General features: G+C 42.5%; 1 protein-coding gene across 4 annotated transcripts in view; it reads left to right on the top strand.

Moving 5' to 3' along the window:
• lhfpl4a (LHFPL tetraspan subfamily member 4a) overlaps window positions 1-17,838 on the top strand; it is a 329,956-nt gene that overhangs the window by 265,813 nt on the left and 46,305 nt on the right. Inside the window, exon 4 of one of the 4 annotated variants that reach the window (XM_073072851.1) lies at window positions 10,649-10,951. The exons of the other annotated variants lie outside the window; for them this stretch is intronic. Coding sequence (XP_072928952.1) covers window positions 10,649-10,843 — 195 coding nt within the window. The 3' untranslated portion in view covers window positions 10,844-10,951. Of the gene's footprint in view, window positions 1-10,648; window positions 10,952-17,838 lie in introns of those variants that run through there. 4 annotated transcript variants of the gene reach the window in all.

Raw genomic sequence — 17,838 nt, 5'->3', positions numbered from 1 at the left:
AGGTGAATACCTTTCCGTGCCAGTGTTCCTCAGTGAGTCTGTAGACAGGTGAATACCTTTCCCTACCAGTGTTCCTCAGTGAGTCTGTAGACAGGTGAATACCTTTCCCTACCAGTGTTCCTCAGTGAGTCTGTAGACAGGTGAATACCTTTCCCTACCAGTGTTCCTCAGTGAGTCTGTAGACAGTTGAATACCTTTCTGTGCCAGTGTTCCTCAGTGAGTCTGTAGACAGGTGAATACCTTTCCATACCAGTGTTCCTCAGTGAGTCTGTAGACAGGTGAATACCTTTCCCTAACAGTGTTCCTCAGTGAGTCTGTAGACAGGTGAATATCTTTCCGTGCCAGTGTTCCTCAGTCAGTCTGTAGACAGTTGAATACCTTTCCGTGCCAGTGTTCCTCAGTGAGTCTGTAGACAGGTGAATACCTTTCCCTACCAGTTTTTCTCAGTGAGTCTGTAGACAGGTGAATACCTTTCCCTACCAGTGTTCCTCAGTGAGTCTGTAGACAGGTGAATACCTTTCCGTGCCAGTGTTCCTCAGTGAGTCTGTAGACAGGTGAATTCCTTTCCGTGCCAGTGTTCCTCAGTGAGTCTGTAGACAGGTGAATACCTTTCCGTGCCAGTGTTCCTCAGTGAGTCTGTAGACAGGTGAATACCTTTCCCTACCAGTGTTTCTCAGTGAGTCTGTAGACAGGTGAATACCTTTCCGTGCCAGTGTTCCTCAGTGAGTCTGTAGACAGGTGAATACCTTTCCGTGCCAGTGTTCCTCAGTGAGTCTGTAGACAGGTGAATACCTTTCCGTGCCAGTGTTCCTCAGTGAGTCTGTAGACAGGTGAATACCTTTCCGTGCCAGTGTTTCTCAGTGAGTCTGTAGACAGGTGAATACCTTTCCCTACCAGTGTTTCTCAGTGAGTCTGTAGACAGGTGTGTACCTTTCCGTGCCGGTGTTCCTCAGTGAGTCTGTAGACAGGTGAATACCTTTCCGTTCCAGTGTTCCTCAGTGAGTCTGTAGACAGGTGAATACCTTTCCCTACCAGTGTTCCTCAGTGAGTCTGTAGACAGGTGAATACCTTTCCCTACCAGTGTTCCTCAGTGAGTCTGTAGACAGGTGAATACCTTTCCCTACCAGTGTTCCTCAGTGAGTCTGTAGACAGGTGAATACCTTTCCCTACCAGTGTTCCTCAGTGAGTCTGTAGACAGGTGAATACCTTTCCCTACCAGTGTTCCTCAGTGAGTCTGTAGACAGGTGAATACCTTTCCGTTCCAGTGTTCCTCAGTGTGTCTGTAGACAGGTGAATACCTTTCCGTTCCAGTGTTCCTCAGTGAGTCTGTAGACAGGTGAATACCTTTCCCTACCAGTGTTCCTCAGTGAGTCTGTAGACAGGTGAATACCTTTCCCTACCAGTGTTCCTCAGTGAGTCTGTAGACAGGTGAATACCTTTCCGTGCCAGTGTTCCTCAGTGAGTCTGTAGACAGGTGAATACCTTTCCCTACCAGTGTTCCTCAGTGAGTCTGTAGACAGGTGAATACCTTTCCCTACCAGTGTTCCTCAGTGAGTCTGTTATCAGGTGAATACCTTTCCCTACCAGTGTTCCTCAGTGAGTCTGTAGACAGGTGAATACCTTTCTGTGCCAGTGTTCCTCAGTGAGTCTGTAGACAGGTGAATACCTTTCCGTACCAGTGTTCCTCAGTGAGTCTGTAGACAGGTGAATACCTTTCCGTGCCAGTGTTCCTCAGTGAGTCTGTAGACAGGTGAATACCTTTCCGTACCAGTGTTCCTCAGTGAGTCTGTAGACAGGTGAATACTTTTCCGTGCCAGTGTTCCTCAGTGAGTCTGTAGACAGGTGAATACCTTTCCGTGCCAGTGTTCCTCAGTGAGTCTGTAGACAGGTGAATACCTTTCCCTACCAGTGTTCCTCAGTGAGTCTGTAGACAGGTGAATACCTTTCCCTACCAGTGTTTCTCAGTGAGTCTGTAGACAGGTGAATACCTTTCCCTACCAGTGTTCCTCAGTGAGTCTGTAGACAGGTGAATACCTTTCCCTACCATTGTTCCTCAGTGAGTCTGTAGACAGGTGAATACCTTTCTGTGCCAGTGTTCCTCACTGAGTCTGTAGATCGCTGAATACTTTTCCCTACTAATGCCAATTATCTCTCTGCACAATTGATGATGTAAGCGAACTACCAGCTTATTTTCTTGAGGTATTTCCCTTCTCCCAGATTTTATTTGGCATAGTCCACCTAATGGCACTGAAAAGATCAAGGACATGCTGTGGGAGTTACAAAACATGCTTCTTTCACTGTCCTGTAACACAAGAGCCTATTACACCGGGTGTGCCATAGTTAATATATCTCATATTATATGATGATAAATTCAATAAAAGCAAAGAGAATGAAATGCAGCATTTTCTCTATCCAGGCATTCAGAATTGAACCTATATTCCTTGCACCTCTTTTAAACATGAAAAAATGTCATCCTTATAAAAAGTAATAAACTATGATCTATATATTAGAAAAGATATACTACCTTATATAATATACTGAATTCTGTTGCTTGTTTATAAATATAAGCAACTTAGTATCTTGTCTAATTTGCATACCTATAGCTTAAATACTTTATGTATATGGCTTAGAGATACAATGATTAGCTGCTGTATAGAAATAATGAAAATGGAGATAGGGTGTGGTGCATATCCTGCCTGTCTATTAAGCCCATCCGGAAGGTGCATCTGATGTAATAGAACCAGTATGTTTCTTCTAACATTAAAATTACAAAATTATTTAGGTAAAATTATTTAGTTGGTTACTTAATCATTTTCTCTTGATGAGTGGTAACACTGTACTGAAATCTGTGCCAGTTTAAATGTAACACCACACACCAACACTCTATCTCAGTGTTGTAATAGAAATACTTAATTAAACTAAAAATACTTGAGCATGTTTAAAATATATACCTTCCTGAGGTTGATGCAACAATGATTTATTTCAACTTTTATTGTAGAGACTCTGTATAAGATTATCCAGTTGAACATTTTTGTGACTATATGAGTGAAACAGGATTGGTTTCATGACTGGAGCAGACTTTGACTCTTTTCATGGGATGCTTTATTATCTTGCCTTTAAAAGCCATGTTTTAGCTCTCATTGTGATGTGGAGAGTAGAACTATAATCATGAGAGGGCTACATTCTACCTACAATGTCAAACTGTTCTGAAGCTCAATTCTAACCCAAGTGCTGAGAATAATGGATAAACTGGGAGTGCTTATTTGTCAGTTGACTAAACTTAAATTCTATCACAAACCACCGAGGCTTTTACTTTTATAACCAACACAAAGATCGGCAAGAGCTGATTGCCATCTTTTTAACATCTACAGACAAGTAATTTTAGTTTACATTTGAAGATCTGTTTGATAATTTAACTTTTGCTCCTTTGTGCACTCGGCCACCTTCAATCGTAAGTTGGATAGATAACCTCTCAGCTCCCCAACAAACAAATGCAGGAGTTAAACCTAGGGTGATTCTCATTGAATGTCTCCCTTAATTTCTGTAGAGACAGTTCAGTTGTGTTCACTTCCATGACAACGTTTACCAAGAACTCAATCACAGCTGCAAATTGACATCCTACCAAGTCAGCAGTGCAAAATCCAATTGGCTTGAGTAGTCAATGTCATAGCTTCATCTGGGAATTCTGAACATATGTTGATAATAGTGATGTTAGAATCAGCTTCCAGTGCTTACATTAACAAATGTGTTCATTTAACTGATGCATGATGACATTCACAACACAGACTGAACATCTGTGGTGCCATGAATGGAATTATATTGAGAAATTATTGAAGAATTTTTATGTTACTACTTGATATGAATTGATAAATATCTAAATCCATTTCAACAATTGAACAATTACAATGTGACTATTAATTCCACACATAAAGTTATCAAGCAGGATGGGAATTTTCATCAAGGTTTATATATTGTGACGCATTCCTCTATCCATTGTACAAATAAAATCATGCATGCATGCTTTAAACGCAGCAAACAACAACCAAGAGCTCGTCTTTCTCTGTTCTCTGTATGTGTACAATAAATAGCCAAGGCTTTATAAGGCATTGCATGGACAGTGCTTGGCGTATCGTGAGCAATTCTGGGCCGCTTATCTAAGAAAGGATGGGCTGGCATTGGAGAGGAGGTTTATGAAAATAATCCCAGGGATGAAACATATGAGGAGCATTTCATAGCTCTGGGCCTTTACTTGCTGGAGTTTAGAAGAATTGGGGAAGGGGGGTCCTCACTGAAACCTATTCAACATTGCAAGGTCTAGATACAGCGGACTTGGACAATATGTTTCCAACAGTGGGAGAGTCTAGGACCAGAGCACGCAGCCTCAGAACAGAAGAATGCCCCTTCAGGACAGAGATAAGAAGGAATTTTATTGGTCAGAGCATGGTGAACCTATGGAATTCATTGCCACTGACAGCTGTAAAAGCCAAGCCACTGGGTATATTTAAAGCAGAGATTGATAGGTTCTTGATTAGTAAGAGCATCCAAGGTGATGGGCGAAGGCAGGAGAATGGGGTTGAGAGAGATCATAAATAACCATGATTTAATGGTGGATCAGACTCGTTGGGCCAAATGGCCCAATTCTGGCTCCTTTGTCTTATGATCTTATGGTCTAATTGGCTTACAGTGAGAATATTGCCAAGTGTATTCGGCTCTGTGGAACCAGATGGGCTCCGACCTACTGGAAGTGTACAACGCTACGCTGCTGGCAGGCAGCATGTCAGAACCCATGAGGAAGGGCATCATCACCCTCATCTACAGGCAGAAGGGGGAGAGGGAAGACATTAGAAACTGGAGGCCCATCTCACTCCTGAATGTGGACTACAAGATCCTGTCCAAGTCTATCGCCAACAGGGTCAAGTCTGCACTGGAGCAGGTGATCCATCCGGACCAAACCTGTGCTGTACCGGGCAGGAAGATCTCAGACAGCCTCGCACTGCTGAGGGACACCATCGCCTACGTGCAGGACAGGGGGGTGGACGCCTGCCTGGTCAGCTTGGACCAGGAGAAAGCCTTCGACAGGATATTGCACACGTACATGGTGGATGTACTCTCCAAAATGGGATTTGGGGGGAGAATCCGGAATTGGATCAAACTGCTCTACACGGACATCTGTAGCGCAGTCCAGGTCAATGGGTGGGAAACAGACAGCTTCCCCATCAGGTCTGGAGTCAGGCAGGGCTGCCCTCTCTCCCCTGTCTTGTTCGTGTGCTGCATAGAACCCTTTGCCGAAGCCATCAGGAGGGATGGGGGCATAAGAGGGGTGAAGCTGCCAGGCAGTGGAGGGACCCAAGTCAAAACCTCCCTGTACATGGATGACTTCACCGTCTTCTGCTCTGATCCGAGGTCAGTTCGCAGGCTGATCGGCATCTGCGAACAGTTCGAGCAGGCGTCGGGGGCCAGGGTCAACCACACGAAGAGTGAAGCCATGCTCTTCGGCAACTGGTCTGACCAATCCAGTGACCCCTTCACCATCAGGGCTGATCACCTGAAGGTGTTGGGGATCTGGTTTGGAGGGGCTGACGTGTGCAACAGGAACTGGCAGGAGCGGACTGCTTTGGTCAAAAAGAAACTGGGACTGTGGGGAGGGCGCTCCCTTTCGATAACGGGCAAGAACCAGGTCATCAGGTGTGAGGTGCTGAAACTCGGTGCAGCCACCGCAAGGGCCCGGTGGGGAAGGACCACAGTTTAGGGTTCTTCTCCCGCGGGAGTTGAGGGGTGGGGGGGCGGGGGGGCACCCCTCAACAAGAGCATGTAAATATGAAATAACAGAGTGCCACCTAGGTGGCTAAAAATGTGGAAATGTAAAGACCGTAATGGAACCATTTGTAAAGGATTGAGAGACATTGAATGGTTTATTGTACATAATTTTATTTTCGAATAAAGAATATTTTGTTTAAAAATATTGCCAAGTGGCTTTGACACTAATGCCAGGTAGTATCTATAAAAAAGAGGATTGTTGATGTTTTGGGCCAAAACCTTTCACCAGGACCCACTGAAGGATCTCAGGCCAAAATATTGACAATACTCTTTTCCATAGATGCTACCTGGCCTGCTGAGTTCCTCCAGCATTTTGTGTGTGTTGCTTGAATTTCCAGCATCATCAGATTTTCTCGTTTGTGATTGACACTAATGTCTATCAATTGTTTACCTGAGAAACATGCTGCATGGGAACATGTAAATAAAGGGCCCTGTGTTAATTTTTAATTTTGTACAATTTGGGCCCATGCACACACATTGGGGGAAAATCTGCTCCCAGCAGTGATTGCTTGCACCAACCTCACTAATTACTTTCACTCTGTTTCAGAAAGGCACTCTTGAAATCATAGACATTTACAGCACAGAAAGGGATCATTCAGTCCACTGCATCCAGGTTACATGTTACAAATTCTCTTCATCTGTCGATCCATAATTCTTGTACCTTATATTTGTTCAAGTACTTATATTCATGTATGACTATTCAACTTGGCTAGTTTATTACATCAGAGCTGAGTAAGATTATTATTTTAGTGCCTTTTTGCTTAATTTGCAGTTTTATTAAGTTGACTTCATGCTTCTTAAAAACTTCATTGAGAAGGTTGAACTTTATACTGAAAGAGTCCATGATATTCTTCTATTTAAAAGCAATTTGGATTCAAAATGAGATCCCAAGGTGTTGGAGATAGCTTTCTTTCTTGCTACAGGTTAAGGGAAACTAGTTTGAAAGAATTTGTCATTAAGAAATGACCTTTCCCATCAACAACCCCATCTTCCATTTCTGGCACATTGCAATTTAGATTGGGCCTTTAGACAGAGCTGCAAAGAGGAAGCTGCTCTATGATGTCCATGAAAATGGCATTCCTCGGGACTCATGTGGACTATCTGTGGGAAATTATCAACCCTGGCTATCACTCATTAAACTAGAGCAAGTTTCTAATTTAGAACATATTGCAGAAAATTCAATTACCAGTTAATAACTGTTTTTCCCCCTTCCATGAATTGACCCTAAATTGAAATTCACAAAACAGATCACCAGGGACACAGATCATGTGAGATAGTTCATTAGTTTATCCCCAACTCCCCCCTCAAAAAAAACAAGATTTAAAGAGGAACAAGGTTCATGAAGAGTGTGGACAACATAGGATGTTTAATAAACATTTAAGAAAATATAAACACAAGAGATTCTGGAGATGCGGGAAATCTGGAGCAACTCACACAAAATGCTGGAGGAACTTAGTAGGTCAGGCAAATTCGATGGAGATGGATAAACAGTCGATGTTTTGAACCTATACGATTCATGAGGACTAGAAATGAAGGGAGAAGATGCCAGAATAAAAAGGAGGGGGGAGGGGAAGGTGATTGGTGAAAGTGATTTCCCAGGTAGGTGGGAAAGGTAAAGGGCTGGAGAAGAGGGAATCTGATAGGAGAGGAGAGTGGTCCATGGGAGAAAGAGAAGCAGGAAATGTGTTCTCTTTACCTCCCCCAAGCCATCCATTAGCAGAGAATGATGATATGTCATTCACATCACAGCGCCTACAAACAAGCACAGTGAGACAACATGAAATCTGTGCTTGTTAATAATGGAAGTAATATCATAGAACGAGTTGTAAATTGGGAAGTGCAAAGGAAGGGAAACTACAATCTTCAAGGCAGGTACTGAGCAAGTTGATGGAACTGTGGACTGACAGGTCTTCAGATCCTTGTGGATTTCATCATACGGTTTCCAAAGAAGTGATACTGTGATACAGTACTGTGCAAAAGTCTTAGGCAGATTTATATAATTAGGGTGCCAAGGAATTTTTACAATACTGTAGTTATTTTATGTATTGCACTGTACTGCTGCCACAAAAAAACAAATTTCATGACATATGTGAGTTATGATAAACCTGATTCTGATATGGGTCTCTTTTGTGGACTGAGCATGGGATAAGGGCAGGATGACAGGAAGCATGGTTAGGAAAGGGGAAGGGAGAGAGGAAGAAGCGGGAAGCACTTGAGAGACGTTCTGTAATGACCAATAAACCAATTGTTTGGAATCACATGACCTTGCCTGGTCACAGGTCTGCGCCCACAGCACATCCGGACCCTTGGCACTCTTCTCTACTACCTGGTCCATACCTCTCCTGCGGCACTCCACCTTCACCAATCCCAACATCCTTTGCTCCTGCTGGAATTCCAAACTCTCGCTCCAATCGACTTTGACAAATACAGTACTGTGCAAAAGTCTTAGATGCCCTAGCTATATATATGTGCTTAAGACTTTTTACCTGGCAGGTGGGGCTCATCAGTCTTGGACGGCAGCCCGCCTAGGAGAAGGAAAACTCTGATTTTAATCCTCAGCTGCCTTGCAGCCACACCCACCCAATGGAAAGACTTAAGGAGTAAACCCTGAGGAAGAAATCTGCAGCCGGGGTCCCTAAGGCAGTTTGATGTTGTTTACTCTCTGGCAGCCTCTGCAATGACACTGGTGCCAAGCTGTATCAGTGCTTGTCCTTCCCTTGGACTACATCAGTAACGTGGAGAGGGGGAACCCACTGCATGGGCAACAGCTGGTTCTTCAAATCTTCCCACCCAGGCTTGGGCCCTGGAGAGAACACTGTCCACCAGAGGTGCAAACCCATAATAACCTGGGATCAATGGCTGCCTACTACTAAGACTTTTAAAAAGTACAGTATTTGAATCATTGGTTTTAATTTTACTTAGTTCTCTAGATTCAGAGAAGATTCCATTAGACTGAAAAGCAGCAAATGCTTCTGAACCTTAATAGCTGGCACAGGAAGAATTATAGATTTCAATAAGGCATTTAAAGACTTGGCATGTCAGAAGTTGTTGGGAAAAAATGAAGGTGTATGGTGTATGAAATACCATTTTGGTGTAAATAGAAGAATGGCTGCTTACTGTAGCAGGAAATGGATAGACATAACTGATTCTTTTTCTGTAGCGATTGGTGTACCAAAGGGATCACTGCTTGGGCCTTGACTCTTTACAGTTTATCCAAATGACTTAAGGCGTGGAAGTATGGTTGCTAAATTTGCTGATGATGCAAAAATAGGGAGGGTGATAAGCTGTGAAGAGTGCATAAGGAAGCGGGAAATGGATACAGGTGTGTCCCCCATTTACAAAGGAAGAGCGTTCCTATGAAACGTTTCTTAAGCTGAAATGGCGTAAAGCGAAGAACCATTAATTTACATTGGAAAAATTTTCGTAAAAGTGAAAGTCCTCTTTGTAATGCGAAAACAAGTTACTAATGTAGGTCTTTAGTGAAAGTGAAGTGGCGTAAAGCGAACATTCGTAAAGCGGGGGACGTAGGTAGGCTAAGTGGGCAAAGATTAGGCCATGGGGTGTAATGTAGAAAAAGTAGAAGTGTTTGTTTTGACAAATACAAATTTAAAAATGGAGCACTTTGTCTAAATAGTGACAAGTCATAGAGCTCTGGGACATAAAGAAATCTGATACCCAAGTGCATGATCTGCAAAAGGTTACTGTGCTGGCTTTGTAAGGGTTTAGAGGCACTAACAGAGTGTTATTGTTTATTGCTGGGGGAAGGGAGTCTGAAATGGATGAGATTATACCACCTCTAAGTGGGACATGGCTATAATTTCCTCTAGAGAGCTATGTACAGAAATCTCTTCTTATCTTAAGGAGGATGTTGATACTCGGATGCAGCAGATAGAGGGTTGTGTCATGAGGAAAGATGGTGCTGAAGTTACAATCATGAGAGGCGTTGACAGGGAACACAAGGAATGTATGATTCCATAGTATCTGGAAACAAGGGTCATTATTTATAAAAAAGGTTACCCATTTAAGGGAGAGATGAGTTGAAATATTCTATCAGAAATTTGTGTGTCTTTGGAAGTCTTTTCCACAAAGGAAAAGGAGGAAGTACTCTTGTATATTTTTAAGGTAGTGATAAATAAATACCAGCTAAGCCAAAGGACGAGAAGTTGTTATGGGAAGACAGGAGTGCAGAGTTCAGATTATTGAGATGTTTTTTAATTGGCCGAACAGGCAGTGAGTGGCCAATACCTGCACTGGATTCATATGTTTATATATATCATGTCTGGGTGAAAAATGGTTAAGCAGTGAGTAAATCAAAGTTTACAATAAGAAGTTATGTTTTGGCAGAAGTGTTGAGAGGTGGAAGTTTAATAATATGTATCACCAACAAAGGGTAGTATAATCCTAAATTTCAGGAGGATTGCAAGTACAAATCAATTAAAATCTGCCAGGTTAGCTGAAAATGTTTCACCATTACCTAAAGTATAGCAAAGGGAAAAATGTGATCTTCAACAGATTAATTTGAAGTGGAAGTAGTGAAGGACCACAGCCATAAAGTATTAACAAGGTGAAAAGAAAAGCTCCTCCAGTTCTTGCCTACTGACACCCTGCATGATCCAGGAATTGCCTCTGCATACTCTGGTAAGTAATTGTCATTGTGTTCTGTACTATAAATGAGTTATGTTAACAAATGCAATGCATCCTATACCAAAGATAACAAATAATTTATATAAAAAGTTTAGATATTTTTGAGAGATTTACAAATATGTTCATTTATGAGGACTTAAGATTCTGAAGGCAAAGTGTCACTAATTTCTTTCTGTTCTTTTCACAGATATCTCGGGACTCTCTGCTTCAGCTACAAGTCAGAACTCGCCACCGATTTCAGAGGCAGCTGGCTACCCAACAACATCTGAGTCGGCAACAACATCTGTTTCACCCAGTGCCCAAATTGCGCTTACCAGCACCGCTCCTATTTCACCTTCTTCTCAAACACGGGTTAGATCACCTGCACAAGAGAATGGCATAGAGGAATTAGCAGTGCCAGTGGAAGGTGCTGAACTGGACAGACCTGCTGCAGATAGCAGCAGTCATAAGGAGGAGGCCCCTGAGCATGATAATGAGGGCACAGATGATGATGGGCAGGCCTTCAAGGCAAAAGTACTAGTGCACCAACAGGATATTCACCGGGCAGTGAAGAACTTTCACAAGTCCATGGATCAAAGATTAGAAGAAATTCAAGGATCTCTCTTTGATCTGAACGAGGTGTTAGACACCCGAATGGGCACTGTGCAGACCTGTATGGTGGCCCATGGAGTGAGTGACTTGGTATCAGTTCTGAAGGAAGGGCTGATAGATCTCAAAGAAGGATTGCAGGCAGCTATCAGGGAAGGTTTCACAGAGCTTCGGGAGTCCATGAAAGCTGGGTTTAACCAATTGGATGATCGCCTTGAGCATATGGAAAACACACTGGAAGAAACCTTGGGACAACAAAGACTTGAAGATGGCACTCATACCAGTAATTTGTCCCTATTAGTGACAAGCTCAAGTACAATAACAACAGAAACATATCAGGTAGACATTGGACCTTCCTTACAGATGTGTCAACAGATTTCTTGCCATGATGCACACACGTCAGCCAATGCCGCTGCTTTGTCCATAATCCATGCTCCGCAGATTTCATCGACTGACATTACAATGACAAGATCACAGTCTGCTACCAGTGGGCACTCACTGAAAAGATGCTGTAAGGTTACACTGGAAAAGCTACCACAGTACAAACATTAGGCACGCACGTTTCATCAGTATGTAAATAAAAAAAATGCCATTTCATTCTTGTATTTGCTTCAGTTATTTGTAACGTCTCTAAGATTTGAACTATTCCACGTGTGTCGTGAATGAATTATATGAAAGCATTTCTCTTTCATGATGGTCTTTTCTTCTTTGAGTTCACATTTTTATCACCACTTTATTCCATGTAATTCAAGATAAATATAGACTAGTATTTTGTAAGGATCAATAATATTTCTGTAAACAGCACAAAAAAAGTCAGTTTGTCACTTCTTCAGGTGAAGCCATCCTCAAGCCCAGTGCCAAGACAATCACAATCGGGCAGACCCTCCATGAATCTTGACTTCTGCTTGCACAGCACTTGTCCACTTTGATCAAGTTGAATGCCTTCTTTAAACTGCCAGATTATATAACATACTGTACACAGCAAAGGTTAACCTCCCTGGCTGGCAAAATGAGATACGTCCATCCTGCCTTCAGTCAAACTCATCAGTTCTGGGACATCCCTCTGAAATGCCGAAGCTTCAGTCTGCTTTATTCCATGGGTTCACTCTCATGTCTTCAATGGAAAACCTTGGTCACCCGAGAGCCAAATTTGCACACAAGCTGCCTTCCTCAAAACATGCTGCTACATATGAATCATGTAAATTAAAAGAATTGTGTATTGAGTCAGGGACCTCCACAGTACTCTCTCACAAAGAGATGCCATGCACTGCGGAGTAGCTTCATGCTTAGGGAACTGAATTCCTTTCAGCTGGTGCACTCAAGATGATCTTCAGGGATGTTCAGATTGTGCTATGTCAAACACAGCTGGAACTCGAAGAAAGAAGAGTGCAATATTTCATCCGCCTTTTGAATTGTTCTTTAGTGGAAAAATGAAAGAAGAATGAAGAATGTACCTTGAATGCCTCAAGCAACATGCACTTTGTCCAAAGAATCAATTCTGCCAGATATATTGTGGTACATTGTGTCAAAAGGAAATTGAAGGTAGGTGTAACTGTAAAGGCTTCCAATATTGGGATTGATGAAATAATTCTCCAATGTCAAGGAATTAAATCCCACAACCTAATGTTGCACCTCAGTCCTTGTGATCCTCAGTGTAAGTTTTGAATCCTTTTCTTGGTAACACTGTCAATCTCAATGCATACTGTAGATTTCTAAACTAGCTTTTCTACTAGGGGTCACTTTGCACTTCTTCCCAAAGGATTAGTTGCATCTTACACTCTTCTTAGAATTGATATTGAGTAAGGTATCCACTTGCAAAAGAGAAAGGTTTTGATCAAATATTTCAAACTGAAATTCATGTCAAGAAATTATCTGTGAAGTTGCTTTGTCAAGTGAGATGCAAAAAATATATAAAACACCTCTCAATCCTCCGACCTATTAGATTCAGCCTTTTACATTATTGAATCATACTTTTCAGTTAAATTGCTTTATTTTAATTTCAGGTTTTATAAAGGAAGATTTGAGGGTACAGTACTTGAGTAAATACTTATTTATAAACACATTCTACAAAAGCTACTAGAGGCACTGAATAGTTTTGTTTATAGTTTTTTGGTTCTGAAACTCAATCTGGGATCTGAGTCCTTCAGTTGAAGTCAGTTTGATTTGTCAAGCTTAAGTGGGGCTTAGTGAAATTAATGAGATACATCAATACAGTCCTTAGTTGCCTTAAATTGGGGTATTGGTACAAAGTCAACTGTTATTCATGAGGGCCAGAAGATAGCTAATGTAGAAAACCAAAATGGCACATTAGCTGAGCTGGGGTCTGTGAGGTCAAAGCTAAGATATTTCGGGTCGAAGTACAGGGAGTTAGGGTGCTGAATTCAATCATCCACAAAAAAAGGCTTTTGTTGTTCCCATTGAGCAGGTTGCAGGCAGCAAATCATCTATGTCGTCTGTTTGCGTGATAGTCGCTGCGTACTGCAAGTAACATGCACAGTGGTCATTGGCTGATGCTTCATCTGGTCTAATATTGTGATAAGCTGGCCCCTGTTAAAACAGCCCAGTTATAGCCTACCTGATTTATTTGATTTATTTAAAGATAAATAAATACATCTTTGGTACATATTTTGATTGTAGGAGGAAACCAGAACACATGGAGGAAACCCATGTGTTCACAGGTAGAACTTACTGCCAACACCGGCATTGAACTCTGTATTCCGAAACACCTTGAGTGGTAACAGCATCATGCCAACTGCCATGCTACAAAGGTGCCCATTGGATGTTGAAGCGAAGGCCCAGGAAGTGTTTCTGAATCTGGGAAACATTAAAGGAGGACATAAAATTGGACAGAGTGGGCTCCAAGATCATTGGAGCAGCACTCGACATCAGAGGAGATGGAAGAGGAGAGAGTTTCTGGATCCAGCAAGGGTCAGGAAGCACTGTAGACACACTGACAAACAATGGTAAAGGTGAATACTAGGAGTCATACTCCAGTGCTTGATACAATTCAGCAAGAAATTCACCTTACTTGAGTAGTCAATGACAGCAAGTGTGTCTACAAGAGTTCCATCCCATGAGCTGCACAATTAGCCAAGAAATATGTGGTTCATTTGCAACCCTGGTAACGCAAGCACCAGCAACCTTCATCATGAAGAATCATACCCGACTTTCCAACAGTCCACTCAATCACAATTCACAAGGAGACCAAACCTCACATGCACATGGTTACCAGGTGTTTCGACCACAATCAGCATGATTGAGAACTCACCACCCTGCACTGGTACACTTCAAACCTTCTTAGTACAAAACTGATGGTAGGAAGGAGATGCATGCTCTGATCATTATGGAGGAGACAATGCTGGTCATCCCTGGGATGCCTGTTGGTGAGGGTAGAGTCAGTAGCCACAGACCTGAGTCTACCAACAGTGAGCAAGTCCTCTGCCCGATTCTTCCTCTTCGCACATTACACCTACTCAGTTGGAATTCCTTTAGATTTATCAGCTAAGGATGATGTAAGTTTGCACCCTGCAGCCGTGGCAAGGACTAGAATGGAAGTCAAGTGTGTGTTTAGTGCTGTCTGCCTGTGTTTAACAGGGACTCCTTCTCGAGACTCACTCGCTGCCTCAGGAGGAAGGTGCATGAGTCTTCCTCATGCTGCAAGGTTTGAAAGGGCTCTACAATTTGACGTTTAATATTCTGTGTGCTATTCGCTCACTTTTTTTCCACTTGTGTGATCTGTTCCTTTCTTTGCGTTGGGTGCTTGATGTTTTCTCTGGACAGATTCCATGGTGTTTGTTTGTTTTGTGGCAGACGAATCTCGGGGTTGTATACTGACCACATACTAGCATCTTTGCAGGCACTCCGTTAGTGGATTGCACACAGCCATCTGCTCAAAGGGTCCAGAATGGCAGGGGACTGTGATGAGGCAGAGGTGCCCAGAGAAAAGGATAGCACTGATACCATTTTGTTAGAGGGCAATCATTACTATGGGAAGGGCAAAGGGCCAGGCTACAGAAGACTGGTATATAAAATCAAATGTTTGATGTATTTGGCAAATTGACAGGAAGCTTTTGTTTACCATCAAAGTCCAGCACTAACGTAGTACAGGATTTTGTACAAGTCCTTGGAGCCCAGTTTTTCCATCATGGAAAGTGGACATTTATCAGGAAATGTAGAGGGGGTTTGACTTAAATACAGAGCAGCAGAAACAATTCAGCAGTGATTAATAACACTAATAGCAAACTGCAAAATAACAAGCCCTGGGGGCCCATGAAACGAGGCAGAACAGTTACTTAACACAACAAGGCAACAAGGTAACTGAAGGCTAGGAGCAACTGGTTGAGGCTGGCTGGTTCGTACAGGTGAACAGGGACTGTGGATGAGAGCTGGGTTTAAAGAGGCTGCAGGTGATGAATTGGCCACACAATTAGGTGTGACCTAATTGCTGAGGCCACACAGCATGGCCTCAGTGTGGGCACTCTTACCACTGCTGCCATGGACATTTTCAGTGAGAACTGCTGAGGAGGAGGTCAAGTTTATCCTTTGTTATTTCTCAAGTAAAACCTGCTGCCAGCTCTCCTTACCAGTTCCATCTTTCATGATGAGCACTGGTAATGCATCTGAGCTGGTCTTTGACCTACTGTAGCTCTTCATTGTATTTCTTTGTTCTATTGTGAATGCCCACAAGAAAATGAATCTCAGGGTAACATATGGTGACATATACATAAATTTGAACCTTAGCTGGGGTGCATTCACAGTGTTTCTTCCCATGTACTATGGAGTCTGGTTAATTGGAACACATCGGGACCAATGCATTTTGGCCCAATTATTAACAGCTGCCCCCCTGACACTCTCGAACTTCCAGCATACAGTTAATGTCTTCCACAGTGAAGACTGATGCAAAATACTTACTCAGTTTGTCTGTTATTTTCTTGTCCCCCATTACTACCTCTCCAGCATCATTTTCCAGTGGTTCAGTATCTATTCTCCCCTCTCTTATTTCATTGTGACATTCAAGATGATTGCCAATACCCTCAAATTTTCATAGTGCCTAACTTGGTGAAGTAGTGAAATCATTTCATTTTCACTCCCGGCCAATGCTGGCATTTCCAACCGTGAATGTTTAAAATTGCAGTTAAGAAAGTAGTCTTACTGTTTATTTCTCACCAACTATCAGTGACAAAAATCACTGTTTTTTGAACACAAACACACACAAATGATGCTACTTACAAACTGGTCGCTCTAAGCATGGTATCGTGTCTAATGGCCATAAAAATGCATGTGACTGATGCTAGTTAGAACCTGTTTAGCAACAGACTCCCACCCAGTAAAGTGGCATAGTGGCCCACAGTGGGCCAGAGGGCCTGTTTTCATTTTGTCAAACTCCTTTACCAGCACCTCATTGAGAAGGAAACTACGTGCCCAGATTGAGTGCAAAGGGCATGGTTTTGTTTGTTCTTTAACATGATGGCTTTGTAGCTCGTGTTCTATCAGAATCAGGTTTAATGTCACTGGCTTACCTGGTGAAATTTACGATTTTGCATCAGCAGTACATTGCAATTGTGGTGGATGTCCGTCGTTTCTGACAATGACAGAGAACCTGTGCGAGAGAGTTTTTAAGAATGGAAAAGCAATTGCACTGGGACAGTTCCACTCTCTCCCCCAGCTCAGAAGTCCAGGACCAGTGATACGAACAAGTATGACAAACAGGGGTCTTCCTTGGCTGCAGTGGATGACCATGACACTTTCCATATCCTGCAATGCCCTTTGCTCTCCACAAAGCACTGTAGTACCACTTCCTGGCCATTGCTAGATTTCATCAGCCCGGTCCGCCAGAAATGATTTCACATGTTAGGATAGGCACATCCCTATCCCATTGGAATACGAGACCACCTGGTTTAGCCCATCTGTTGTAGCAGTGTACCAGGGTGTGGCTGCTGTCACATGCAAAGCTACAGGTGAGAACTGAGTGTCCGGTGGGGACCAAAGGAACGCCCCGGAATGGACATGACCAGCCCCTTCACCGGTGATGCTCCCCCTTTCTGAACACCCGATACATACCATATTGCAATACAGATTAACACGAAGAACTATAAATCACAATAACTAGTGTGTATTTAAAAATAAATTAAATAAGCAGTACAAAAAGAGAGGAAAAGACACTGAGGAAGTCTTGTTGGGTTTATTGTCTATTTGGAAATCTGATGACGAAGGGGAAGAAGCTGTTTCTGAAATATTGAGTGTGTGTCTTCAGGCTCCTGTATCTTCTCCTTGATGGTAGCAATGAGAAGAGGGCATGTCCTGGGTGATGACGGTCCTGATGCTGCCTTTTTGAGGCATCTCCTTTTGAAAGTGTCTCTGATGCTGGGGAGACGAGTGCCCATGATGGATCTGGATTAGAATACAACTTTCTGCAGCTTCTTCCAATCATGTGCTGCGGCCCTCCATACCAGACAATGAAACTCGTGAGTGTTACCAAAGATAGCTCACACTCCTAATGAAACATAGCCGCTCTTGTGCTTTCTTTGTAATTGCATCAATATGTTGGGCCCAGGATTTATGTATTACTTGTTTACTGTCTTTTACCATTTGAATGATTTGTACTCTTTTGCACATTGAATGTTTGTCAGACTTTGTTTTCTGTGGTTTTTTAATGGATTCTACTGTATTTCTTTGTTTCCCTGTGTGTGTCCGTAAGAGATTGACATTCAAGATTGCATTTGGTATCCAAGTGCAAGTTCAAATTTATTGTCATCTGACTGTACAATATATACAACCAAAAGAAACAAC

The sequence above is a fragment of the Hemitrygon akajei genome, chromosome 19, assembly GCF_048418815.1.
Source record: "Hemitrygon akajei chromosome 19, sHemAka1.3, whole genome shotgun sequence".
Taxonomy (NCBI): domain Eukaryota; kingdom Metazoa; phylum Chordata; class Chondrichthyes; order Myliobatiformes; family Dasyatidae; genus Hemitrygon; species Hemitrygon akajei.
The sequence above is the reverse complement of the archived record's forward strand: the minus strand, read 5'-3'. Positions and strand labels throughout refer to the sequence as shown.